The sequence below is a fragment of the Macrotis lagotis genome, chromosome 1, assembly GCF_037893015.1.
Source record: "Macrotis lagotis isolate mMagLag1 chromosome 1, bilby.v1.9.chrom.fasta, whole genome shotgun sequence".
In the NCBI taxonomy this organism is placed as follows: Eukaryota; Metazoa; Chordata; class Mammalia; order Peramelemorphia; family Peramelidae; genus Macrotis; species Macrotis lagotis.
This window is the reverse complement of record NC_133658.1, coordinates 42,600,802-42,613,711: the sequence shown is the minus strand read 5'-3', so window position 1 is coordinate 42,613,711 and position 12,910 is coordinate 42,600,802. Positions and strand designations below refer to the sequence as shown.

The following is a 12,910-nucleotide window of genomic DNA, read 5'->3' as shown; positions in this document are numbered from 1 at the left end:
TTTGGGGGGAAGGGTTCTTTCTTTTGTACAACCTCCACTCCCCATTCTCCACCCCCCAAACACACACTGAAATTTGCTCATGCACCACTTTGTCCAGGACCTTACCAGGACAAATTTCCTTCATGAACCTTTGTCCTAGGGTTGATGATATCAATAGAAGGCTGATTCTTTCACTTTTAAAATGAGATAATCAAGGCACTGAGAAATGTAGGGACTTCACAAAAATCACAGAATCAGAGAGTAGGCAGCAACCTCGGTAGCCAGCTCAAGTTTAATCTACAGATAAGTAGAATTTTCAGTAGAATGTACTTCAGCCAGCTTCTATCTGAAGACCTCTAAGGGAATGACTTGCCCAGATCTGCCAAGTAATTTAGACATTGAAGTCTTCACATAACTATAGGACTCCACTTTGTCATGTTTTCATCTCTTGATGCAACTTATCTTACTAAAAACTCCTAAATTCAGAATCCATTACGACAAAGATCTATCCTTTATCACCTCTGACATTAAAGGATGGATTTTTTAAAGGTCTCCAACAAACTGTGAATTGCATCCAAATCATCGCCTTCTAGGGCAGATTATAGATGCATCTTGGGACACATGCTAATGCATTCTGCAAGAGCCATAAAGAAATCTATTAAGTGAGCTTTTGTATTTAGAAGAAATAGAACAATATCAAAATCTCTGAAATGACTGCCTGTGAATCCCATCCCTGATTACCTCCAAGAATAATTTAATACTTAAATGTGCTACAAGCTCAACAACAGGAATAGAAGATAAAATAACAATAAATAATAGTTCATATTTATAGAATGAATGCTTCAAGATTGACAAAGCACTTAACGGAAACCACTGATAATATAAGCTGTCTCAGGAGTTCTGTCTCTGGAAACCAAGTAACACATGGATTCCCCAGATGACTTGCATATTTCTCTATGAATTTTCATTACAAAAGGATGGTTGAAAAATTTATTCTTTTGCAAAATGCCTTGGGTTTTCTAAGATCTTAAGACCCAATCGATATATATTTGTAAAGTGCCTGCCATGTGTCAGACCTTGTGCTAAGTATTGTCTTCTGCCATTTTTAATATCCTCAATACTTAGCACAGGGTCTGACACATGGCAGGCACTTAACAAATATTTATTGTTCTCCTCTTTATCTCTATCTACTGGCTTCCCTGAAGTCTTTAAGCCTACTGAAAACTCTAGAACCCCATCATCTTCTAAGAGGGAGCCTTTCCTCTTAGCTTGTTTTTTAAAACACATTTGTCCTTGAGAAGCTCACAATCTAATGGGTGAAACAAGAAGCAAACAAATGTGTTAAAAAAAACAAACTAAGGGCGGCTAGGTGGCAAAGTGGATAGAGCACTGGCCCTGGAGTCAGGAGTACCTGGGTTCAAATCCGGCCTCAGACACTTAATAATTACCTAGCTGTGTGGCCTTGGGCAAGTCACTTAACCCCACTGCCTAGCAAAAACCTAAAAATAAAAAAAAAACTAAGAGAAAAGGCTCCTTTATAGAAGATTCTGGAGGCTTTAGTAGGCTTAAAGACTTTAGGGAAGCCAGTAAATAGAGATAAGGAAGGGAACACTACAGACATGGCAGACCACCAGAGAAAATGCCTGGAGCTAAGAACTAGAGAGTCTTGTTTGTGGGAACAGCCAGGATGCTAAGACTGGGGAGTAAGGTGGAAAAGACTGGAAAGGCAGTTGGATTGGTTACAAAGGTCTTTGAATGTCAAATAGTGCATTTTGTATTTGCTCTGGGAGCTATTAGGGAGCAACTTAGGGAGCCATTACTGAGTAAGGAGGATGACATGATCAGAACAGAGCTTTAGGAAGAATGCTTTGGACACCTGAATGGAGGATGGATTTGAGCAGGGAGACACTTGAAGCAAGTAGATCCTTCTCCCTGTCCCAGCCCCAAAAGCTTTGAAAAAAATGCAATGGTGAGTCCTCACCAATATGATGGATCAAAGTCCTGCCACAAGATATTAAGCATAAAGAGGGAAGAAGCATAAAGAGGTAGATAGGTAGATAGATAGGTAGATAGATAGATAGATAGAGAGATAGAGAGATAGAGATAGAGAGATGATAGGAGAGATGATAGACAGATATACACATATACAGATAGATAGAGGATGACAGATGATAGATAGGAAGACAGATACACACATATACAGATAGAAAGACAGACAGAGATAGATGATAGATAGAAAGATGGATACACACATATACAGATAGAGTGAGATAAAGAATCAGAGATAAGATAGACAGACATAGAGGACGTATGTAAATGTTTATGCTTGTATGTGTGTATATGTAAATATAATCACATAACCACATATATTTACACACATATATTCTCACACACACACACACACTGTGTGTCTCTGTCTCTGTCTCTCTGCCTCTCTGTCTCTCTCTCTCTCTCTCTCTCTCTCTCTCCTCAGATGTTTTCCTGATAGACTCCTAGGAGAAGAACACCCCTATGTTGTTGAAGTGAGACCTTGGCAAACCCAGAGAACCGAACCTCCATAAATATTAATGAAGTGGACATTGTACAGCAGGCCCTTTGCTAGGTGTTAAAGAGAAAGGGACAAAATGAAAGTCTCTAACCTTAAGGACTTGTGTTTTGTTGGGAGAGAACTTCTACCCATTCAAATGTGTACAGGGTAAATTTAAAATAAATATAAGATTGTTTGGGACTGGAGGGAAGTATCAGGAAAATCTTCATGTAGTAGAAAGTGGGGTTGGAAGGAAAGAAAGTAAGGGATGATAAAAGCAGTGGTATTTTTCCTATGATTTGCAGGTTCACCTGGGTCTTATATGGTTTTGCCATCCAAAACCAACTAAAACATAGAAAGAAGGAAAGAAAGAACAATTTATTAAGTGCTCACTATATATGTGGGTCTATGTGTTAATATGGGCACTGAACTAAGGACTTTGAAAAATTGGAGATAGGTACTATTATCCCCATTTTATATTTAAGGAAACTGAGGCAAACAAATGACTTGCCCAGGGTCATCCAGGTAGGAAGTATTTAAACTCAGATCTTCCTGATATGAAATAGGCCAGTATAATTAACTCTCCTGATACCAATAACAGGGTTTCTCCACTGTAAATATCATCAATACTCTTCCCCTGACTTGTGCAATCTTTGGAGCACCTCATCTTTCACTGTCAAAAATGAGGCCATCTGTCCTGAGCTCCCTTACCTATCTGTACTCTCACTTTCTATCTCCTTGACATCATTTTCATCTTCTTCCCCTTTGTGCCAGTCTCAGAGAAAGAGCCCTTCTTGCCAAGATTAATGTCTCTACTTATGCCTTGGATCCCGTATCTCGGAGCTCGCCCCTGTTCTCTACCTAATTTTCCAACCTCCCCTTGTCCATTGACTTCTTCCCTGCTACATTTAATCATGTTCAGGTCTTCTCCATCCCTAAAAAACAACCCTTTTTTTAAAAAACAAAAAAACCCAACCCTTCATTTGACTTTACAGTCGCCTCATTCATGTCTCTCAGACTCCTAGAAAAAGCTGTCTATACTTGCTGTATCCAATTCCTCATCTCTCACATCACTCACTCCTTCAGTCTAACTTCTGTCTTCACTTTTCAACAGAAACTACTTTCGACAAAGTCTCCATGTCTCTTAGTAGCCTTCTCTGCATCTTTATTCTTCTTGAATTATCTTGTGTCCCTTTCCCTGAATAGTCTCTCTCTCTCTCTGAGCTTTTTAATGCTGTTCTGTTGTAGTTTTCTTCCTAAGCACTGAACTGATACTTTCTCTTCTCCTTTGAAGATACATCATCCGTGTCCTTTCTCCATTTAGCATTCAACACGAATTAAATACTGAACAAATACTTATTGGTTACTGATTGATTTCCTGAAAGAAAAGTGGTGGAAAGAATACTGGGTTTGGAGACAGAAAACCTGGGTTCAAATCCTATTTGTATTACCCATTACCTGGATAACCCTGAAAATAGTAATGAAGAAAACAAAGTTGGGAGCATCTGGAGCATCTGGACTATACAAAGAGGAGGCTCATCCTAGGTGTAAGACAATTGTGAAGCCATTGAGGGAAGGATGCTGAAGATAGTTGAAGTAGGAGGAGAGAGACCAACAAACAGCATAGGGAAAAGATCTCAAATCTTATTATTTCTCCTCAAAGTGACAAAGAGAAAACTAGTAATTATTATCGCATGGGTTTACTTTTTTAGTGATAGAGGGATTGCTATTATATTAAAATTTTTTTTAAAAAGAATAGGTAGGTTCTCACAAGAAATATTTCACAATAAAATACATATTGGCCCCCATACAACTGACTGGCCAGCTAAGTAGTGCAGTATATAGAGTGCTGGGTCTGTAGTCAGGAAGACTAAGCTTTCTGAGTCTAAATCTGATCTCAGACTCTTATTCGCTGTTTGACTGACTAAATCACTTAACTCTACCTCATTTTCTGCATCTCTAAAATAAGCTGGAGAAGGAAATGGCAAGATACTGCAGTTATCTTTGTCAAGAAAATCCCAAATGGAATCATGAAGAGTCAGAAATGACTGAAAAGACTGAACAACAATAATATTCCAGAATTTTCTAGATTTTGTTTCCTTAGAAGGATTGAAGGTTTAATTCTTAGAAGGATTGAAAATCTCGCAGGGAAATGGCTTAGGTTTCTCTTAATTGGCAGATTTATATTCCCCTTGGATGATTTGGACATTTCCTTCTAATAAGAGTTGTGGGGAACAAAAAGTAGTGGAGTTACTTTTTTAATGATATGGGAGATATAAATTTATTTTTTAATTGTAGTTTACTTGAAGGAAAGAAGATACCTTGACCAATTTGGTAGAGATTTAAGTCATTACATGAAAAAAAAAGGGAAATCTTTATCTAATCTCTGGAGAAGAAAATGGCGATTCCACAGTAGAAGTCTCTAACAGAACCAGAACTTGTTATTATTTGGTTTGATGGGTCTCCTAGAAAGTTGATGATTTTGATGGTGAAACCTGGGAACCCTAAATGGATGGTGGGCAAGTTGAGTTCCAATATCAATAGACACCCTGGGACAAATTGCCCGTGACAGTCTTGTGACTACTTTTAAAAATTTTTATTATTTAAGGCAATGGGGTTAAGTGATTTGCTGGAGGATACACGACTAGGCAACTATTAAGTGTCTGAGGTTGGATTTGAACTCACGCTCTCCTGACTCCAGGGCTGGTGCTCTATTCCCTGCACCACCTAGCAGCCACCAAGTCTTGTGACCATTTAACTGTCTTAATTCAAATGATCTAGACTGATGAAAGGAATTGGTGACAATTCTGGATGAATGATCATCTATTTGCTGGACCTTGTGTTTCTGGAGCTGTCCCTGGCTATTGTGATTATTTTATCCCAGAAAAATTTTATAAACTGATCTTTATATAATTTTTCCTACTTTAAAAATGATTTAAATTGTTTTTTAATTTCTTGTTTTTATTTTAATCTAATCTCCTGCTTTTAGGTTTGTTTTGACTTTGTTTTAGGTGAAAAACTCATCAGAAAAAAATTTTTAGTGCTTTCTTACCAAGAGTTGGGAGTGGGGATGTAGTGAGATCTTTGGCAAACTCTTGGGGTTATTGCACCTATTATAGCCCTGACCAGTCCTCTATTTAACCAATCCCCTGCCCAGTCCAATGGCTGATGCAGACAATGGTTTAAATTATAAAAGACTAAGCTAAGGGTGAGGAAAGTTGCCACAAATATTTTCCTGAGCATGAATGACCTCTAGGCTATTTCTTTTGGTAGCTATTTCAGTTGACTTGGGAAGTCAATTATTTTATATTCTTCTTCTTCCTTGATTATGTATTTATGACAATTATTAAAATAGTTTTGTTTTAGATTTTGCAAAGCAATGGGGTTAAGTGGCTTGCCCAAGGCCACGCGGCTAGGTAATTATTAAGTGTCTGAGACTGGATTTGAACCCAGGTACTCCTGACTCCAGGACCGTTGCTCTATCCACTGCGCCACCTAGCCACCCCTAAAATAGTTTTAATTATATTTTATGACTCACTTGTGCCTACTGAATTTTTTTAAAAAGGAAAATAATCCTTGTTAACCTACTGGACAAGATCAAATTCAATCAACTAATCAATGTTGTTTGTCCTTTGTTTTCAAAGAGAACGGATGGTAGACTCCATGATGTCTTATTTGTGGGTAAATTGGATTGAAGTGAGGCAGAGCTGCATAGTCATGGCCTTCCCTGTCTCTTCCAGAGTCATCAAAATCCAGTGGCAGGCCAAAAGTCAGGAGAACAGGTGATGGTCTAGTATACAGAGGATTATCTAGGCATCTCCAATACATGAACAAGCCTGAATCAGTCACCTTCCTGACTATTGGCATACATTGTTCTCATCTGCCCATTTTGCTGAGCATAAACATCTATTATGCAGCTATAGCGTGCTAGGGATACAAAAAAAAAAGGCAAAAGACAGCCCCTGCCCTTAAGTAGCTTGCAATCTGATGGGGTAACAACAGTAAACAAACAAATAGAAAGCAATCTTATACAGGATAAATAGAAACAAATAACATTAAAAGGGTTAGGAAAAGGCTTCCTGTAGAAGATGGAAAGGACAACTGGAGGGCACATTGATTTAGTGTATCAGGACTGGAGTCAGAAAGACCTGGGTTCAAATCTGACCTCAGATACTTAATAGCTGAGTTACCTTGGGCAAGTCACCTAAACCCTGTTTGCTTCAGTTTCTTCATCTATAAAATGAGCTGGAAAAGGAATAGCCAACTACTCTAGTGTTTCTCCCAAGAAAACTCCAAATGAGGTCAAGAAGAATTGGATTGAAATGACTGAGCAGAAATGGGAGAAGATGGGAAGGCTTAGCCTACAATATTGGTCCAAAAATTATGGGTGAATAATTCTCAAAAGTACCAACAGTTGCAGAGAATCTATCTAGAGTTTATTATCTTTTAGTCTAGTAAGGACAAAATGATTGAAAAAAGACAGTTCTAGTGAATGTGGGATCTTTTGATTTTACTATTTTTACCAACAATATTCTAAATAGGATTTACATAGTTTTCATACAGTTGCACGTTCTGATATAAATTTTTTCATTTTTTATCAAAATTGAGGCTTCAAAACAATTCTAATGTGTTTTAATATCAATATATTATTAAGTTTTGTTTCCCAAAATAAAAACCTAAATTCAAACTCAAAAAGTTTAAAAAATGTTTAAGTGTAAACAGGATGGATATATATTGGGCACTCACACATATGAACCCAGGTACTTACCTTTTCCAAGTGGTATATGATCTGTTTGGTTGAGAGTTCTATAATGGGTGAGATGAATTCACAGAGAACATCGATGGTCATGATCTGTGTCTTCCTTAGGTTTCCTCCTATGATAGCATAACACACCAGTCTTTCTTTGACTACCTGGACACAAGATTGAGATGTGATGAGAATAGTCAGAAATGGACAAACCTTTCATTCCTAAGGCAAAGTAATAAAGGGTATGGACTACAATGAGAAATCTAATCAAATCTTATTTTCTAAACGTGCACCCAAGTATTTCTTCTTTGTCAGAGTTTAGCCCCTTAGCCTTATCTGCTTCATCTGTAAAATGGGTATTAAAAAGTGTTTTTTTTTTTCAATTTTAGTTCTTGCAAGGCGATGGGGTTATGTGGCTTGCCCAAGGCCACACAGCTAGGTAATTATTAAGTGTCTGAGGCCAGATTTGAACTCAGGTACTCCTGACTCCAGGGCCAGTGCTCTATCCACTGTGCCACCTAGCCGCCCCTAAAAAGTTCTTCCTACCTTCTTGTCAGGATTATAGTTAGTAAAAACGCTTAATGTGTATGGTAGCTTTTATTATTAGCTTTTAACCGTGTGGAGGGAGTTTTGGGGGGTGGATGAGTGTGTGTACAATATAATGAATGTGACTTCCTTTTGGTTACCTTTAATGATAGGAGAATGATAGGACAAATAGACCAATTGATAGCTTTGGCTAAAAGCTAGATGTCTCCCCAGAGAAGTCTTCCTAAGAGTTCACATGATTAAAAAAAGTTCTGCTTCTTCCAGGAATCAGACACTTCCTTAATTTTTTTTTTAACTGAACAACATCATAATTTTTATTATGTCAATCAATAAGCATTTATTAAGCTCCTACTGTGTACCAGACATTGTGCTAAGGATTAGAATACAAAGGCATAAGAAGTTCATAGCTTAATTGGAGAGACAATATGCAAAAATTATTTATAAACAAGATAGAAATGGGATTTGGAGGGGTTTTTTGGAAATTTTAAAAATTTCTAAGATTTGGATGGCTAGGTGGCGTAGTGGATAAAGCACCGGCCTTGGAGTCAGGAGTACCTGGGTTCAAATCCGGTCTCAGACACTTAATAATTACCTAGCTGTGTGGCCTTGGGCAAGCCACTTAACCCCATTTGCCTTGCAAAAACCTAAAAAAAAATTTCTAAGATTTAAGGAAAATCTCCAGGCAGAAGGTGGGACTTTAATTAATTAAAATTTTCAGCTAATCACAAACAAAGTTTTCAACATTCATCTTCCTGTAGAATTTCAAATTCCATATTTTTCTTCCTCCCTCCCTTCCCTACTCTCTCCCCTTGATAGCGAGTAATCTGATCTATACATGTACAACTATGTTAAACAAATTGTCATATTAATCATCTTGAGACACTTCCTTAACTGGCATTTTAAAGTAGGATTAAAGATGGTAGCCATAGAAACAAGGAAAATCATAGTAGAGCCCAAGTAATGAAGGTAATTGGTGCTGCCATAGGAAGTCAGAGCTCCAAACCAATCCCTGGAAGGAATAATTTTCTTTTATTTCTAATTAAATTACTTTATTAGAAATTAATTTTTCTAAGTTAAATGTTCCTTAAGAAATACCAATAACAGGGCTTTTTCTGGGGGGGGGGGGAGGAAAGTAAAAGACTTTCAAGATTTTTTTCCTTTTTTACCTTAGGAATAGGAGAAAATCCTTCCAACACCAATTCACATGTTTGTCCTGAGGCTAGCTCCATTCTGACAGGGTGAACTTGAAACACAGCTCCACGTGGTTCTGGGCTCTTCGTATTCCTCTGGTTTGCAGAATGTTTAATAGAAATGCCTAGCTTTTTTGGTTTCTGATACTGATGTAAATTTTCATTCATCCAGAAGAGTTGATGGAATCGGCGCCCCTTGTTGGTCAATTTTAAGTGGTAGAAATAGGGGTCCACACTATAAAGATTTCAGAAGCAGAGAGAATTATAATTTGTGCCACTCTGTAGCATCCCATCTAGGCCCACTCCCCCAAATCACTCACAGGTTGGGGATTATAGGGGCTAATTCCATGGGCCTGAATTTCTCATGGACCCCTACCAATGTACTTATCTTTGAGTCATACCAGCAAACTCAATGAGCTCCTAGCAAAGTCATTTATTAAGTTGGCATAGAAAAACAGAAGTTATAAAAATATTCCCCAATATACTTGAGATACACTCTCCCACAAATATACACAGTCCATGGAAAGACTGGGCCTAAACTAAACTACACCCATATGAGGTGCATGTGTAGGATATAAATTGAACAAAGCCAACACATAACAGGACCTGAAAGTCCTGGATCCAGATTCCTCTGGCTGTGGCATCTCTGCTGGGTCTGTTACATTTCATAGCTTGACCATCCTCTCTGATGCCAGGGGCATGATTCATAAAGAGGTTTCCTTCCTAAAACAAGTAACCTCTGCCACAACAACTGTCCAGAATGGGTGTCTTTGTGTTCTCTGTTGAAAGAAATATCTTCTACTCACACCCTGCCTCCCCATTTAAGCAACCACTCTAATATAGCTGGTGTGGAGTAGAAGCAGAAGAATCAAACTCTTTCCTTCTCCTTATAATAAATTTTGTATTTATTCAGAAATTTCAAGAAGACTGCACTGAAGTCCTGGAAGGCAGTATAATGTAATAATTTGAATTCAGGTGTCCTGGGTTCAAATCTCAATTCTGACATTTAGTAGTTTTGTGACCATGAGCAATTCATTGAACTCCTCTGAGCCTCAGTTTCCCTGAATATAAAATGGATATACTAGTGCCTGAACTAAATAACTCCTATAGTTGTGAAGAAAATGCTTTGTCAACCTCATTTTCCCCATATGTAAAATGGATATACTAGTTTCTGAACTACATAACTCGTAGAGTAGTTATGAACAAATTACTTTTTCAACTTCAATTTATTATTTAAAAATAAACATGTCTTCATGACCTAACAACTGTTTAATAAATATTTATTTATGAATTGGTTTGATGATTCGTTTTTGCTGATATAAACTCCTTTGGACTTATTTCTTTAGCAAGGAAAATAAATAGACCTTTTCAGGTCTTTGTCATATTATGCTAACCTGGGGGGGATTTTTTTCATCTATTTCTTTTTAACTATTCTAGGACTTAGAATCATAGATGATAAGTAAATAGAAAAATTAGATCAAATAAATAAGCAAAAGGAAATTGACTTCATTATGTGAATACATACCAATTGCCAGGTAAGTTCATTTTTAACATGAATACAACCAAACAGGATTTGAGAGTTGGAATATTTTCCCACTGCAGACCATGTGACATGAAGTTCTAAGGGAAGACTTTCTGAATCAGTGGCATTTCTGTTGGGGCTTCTGAAAATCTTATTGCACCATAACAACTCATTATAGCTTACATTTCTATAGTCCTTTAAGGATTACCAACCACTTAGCCTCCTAAGAACCCTTGAAATAGAGCAAATATTATGAACTCCATTCTACAGCTTAGGAAACAGAGGCTCAGTGACTTGTCCACAGTAACACGGCTCCTTAGGGTGAGAGCCGAGGTTCCATACTAGGTCTCTAAACTTTTTGTCACCAAAGCAAGTGGCTCAGGTATGGAATGGAGATGTCATTTGACATCTTGACAAAGAAATCATTGACAGAGTTTGACCCCCTGCCAGGCTTGCCAGAAGACAAGGTTCTGGAGGGAACAATTAGACACCTCAACCCTCTCTCTCTAATATCTCTAGACATGAAATACTGACAATCAAGCTCCAAAAAAATTCTGAATATACTCTTGGGTTGTATTAATACACTCTTTGTGGAGTCATGAGAAACATAATTAAAATCTAGGGAGGATTTGTGCTGTTTTATAGGATTATATAGGATTTATTTATAGGATTATATTATATTTATATTTATTACTATATTATATTTAAGTTTGTAAGATAGCTGGAAAATTGGCATTAAAATCAGGACAATAGATATTCAAGTTCTGATACAATCTTTTGATTGGTGACTGTGCAAGAACCAAAGACTCAATTGATCACTGAAAGGAAGATTCCTCCCTTGAACTTCTCTTTCCAGGTGTACAATCTACCTGGACAATTCAGTCTTGTTGAGTCAGGAATGAGGAAATGACCTTCCTTTGCCCCATCCTAGCGACATGGTGACAGATTGATCATATGACAGCTTGAACTTCAGCAAGGGTGAATTTAGGATTTGGATCCCCTGGCTATCTCTTGGTAAGTATTGGGTTGACTTCCAATAATCCTGAGATGGTTGTGTCTGGCCTTGGAGACATACTTTTGAGCTTGAAAAGTCCAGTGATCCCAGATCTCTTTGTTGGAACTGACCGTTGGTAGGGAAGGATATCACTAACCAAAAGAGGAGTTCAATCTTCAGCCAGCTTGCCAGAAGAAATAGTCCTGGAGGGAACTATTTTAATTGTTCAGAGCCACACAATCTCTTGTACAGAGATTGGCAAGGAAGCCAGGGCATGTTTGGAAATGGGTGGGAGTAAGTTGTAAGATGGTTGGGAAAATAGGAGAGGTCTAAGTTATGAAGGGCTTTGAATGTCAGTCAGAGGATTTTTTGTTTCATGCTAGAATTGATAAGGAATCACTTGAGTTTACTGAATGTTTGACATTTGCCTGCAATGGGAAGAAACTTGAGGCAGGGAGAACAATCAAAAGGCTGTAAGATATTATACAGTTTCAGGTGACTAATAGGTAGATGAGATGTGAGACAGGAGGTCAGCAGAGAAGTTATGAACAAATGAATGTAGATTTGAGAATCATCAAGATAGAAATGATATATGAATCCATGGGGGTTGATGAGATTACCAAGAAATATAATTTGTAGGGAAAAGAGAAGATAGTCCAGGATAAAATCTTGGGGGGACACTCATCATCATAATTAGATGTGATTTAGATGAATATTCAGCAAAGGAGACTGTGAAGGATCAGTCAAAGGTAGGAGCAGAACCACAAGAGCTTAGTATTGCAAAAAATCTAGAGGAAAGAGAGTATTAAGGAGAAGAAAGTGGTTAACGGTGTCAAAGGCTATGGAGAAGTCAGGAAGGATATGAATTAAGAAAAGGCCATTGGATTTGGTGTTTAAGAAGTTATTTGCAATGGTGGAGAAAGCAGTTTCAATTGAATGATGAAGTCAGAAGCCATAATGCAAAAGAATTAAGAAAATGAGTGGCCTTCCTAAGGAGTCTAGCCATGAAAGGGAGGAGAGATAAGGACAATGACTAGAAGTGATTTATGGACCAAATAAGCATTTTTTTGAGGATGCAGGAGAATGTCATGGACATGTTCATAGAATGTGGGGAAACCACCAGTGGACAGGGAGAAGGTAAAGATTAAGGAGAGTGGCATGATAGAAAAAGTAACTGTTGGAGAAGACAGGATTGAAAGTGATCCCTTTTGCAAGAAGAGTTTACCTTACCTTCATGAGTTAAGAAGGAGGGAAACAGGAAGTTCTTGGTTAATGTTCTCAATTTTTTTTTTCAGTAAAATATGAGGCAAGGTTCTCAGTTGAAAGGATGGGAGGAGAGAGTCATTAGTGGTTTGAGGAGGAATGAAAAGGTTTGAAAAAAAGCCACTGTGGTAAATGGAAGAGT

General features: G+C 37.7%; 1 protein-coding gene across 13 annotated transcripts in view; it reads right to left on the bottom strand.

The window, feature by feature from the left end:
• The window catches only part of HYDIN (HYDIN axonemal central pair apparatus protein), a 509,309-nt gene that overhangs the window by 181,580 nt on the left and 314,819 nt on the right, over nucleotides 1–12,910 (bottom strand). For all 13 annotated transcript variants that reach the window (XM_074199124.1, XM_074199133.1, XM_074199118.1 and 10 more), the window contains 2 exons: nucleotides 8,966–9,224; nucleotides 7,275–7,418 (listed from right to left, as the gene is read on the bottom strand). In XM_074199124.1, coding sequence (XP_074055225.1) covers nucleotides 7,275–7,418; nucleotides 8,966–9,224 — 403 coding nt within the window. The remainder of the gene's footprint in view (nucleotides 1–7,274; nucleotides 7,419–8,965; nucleotides 9,225–12,910) is intronic.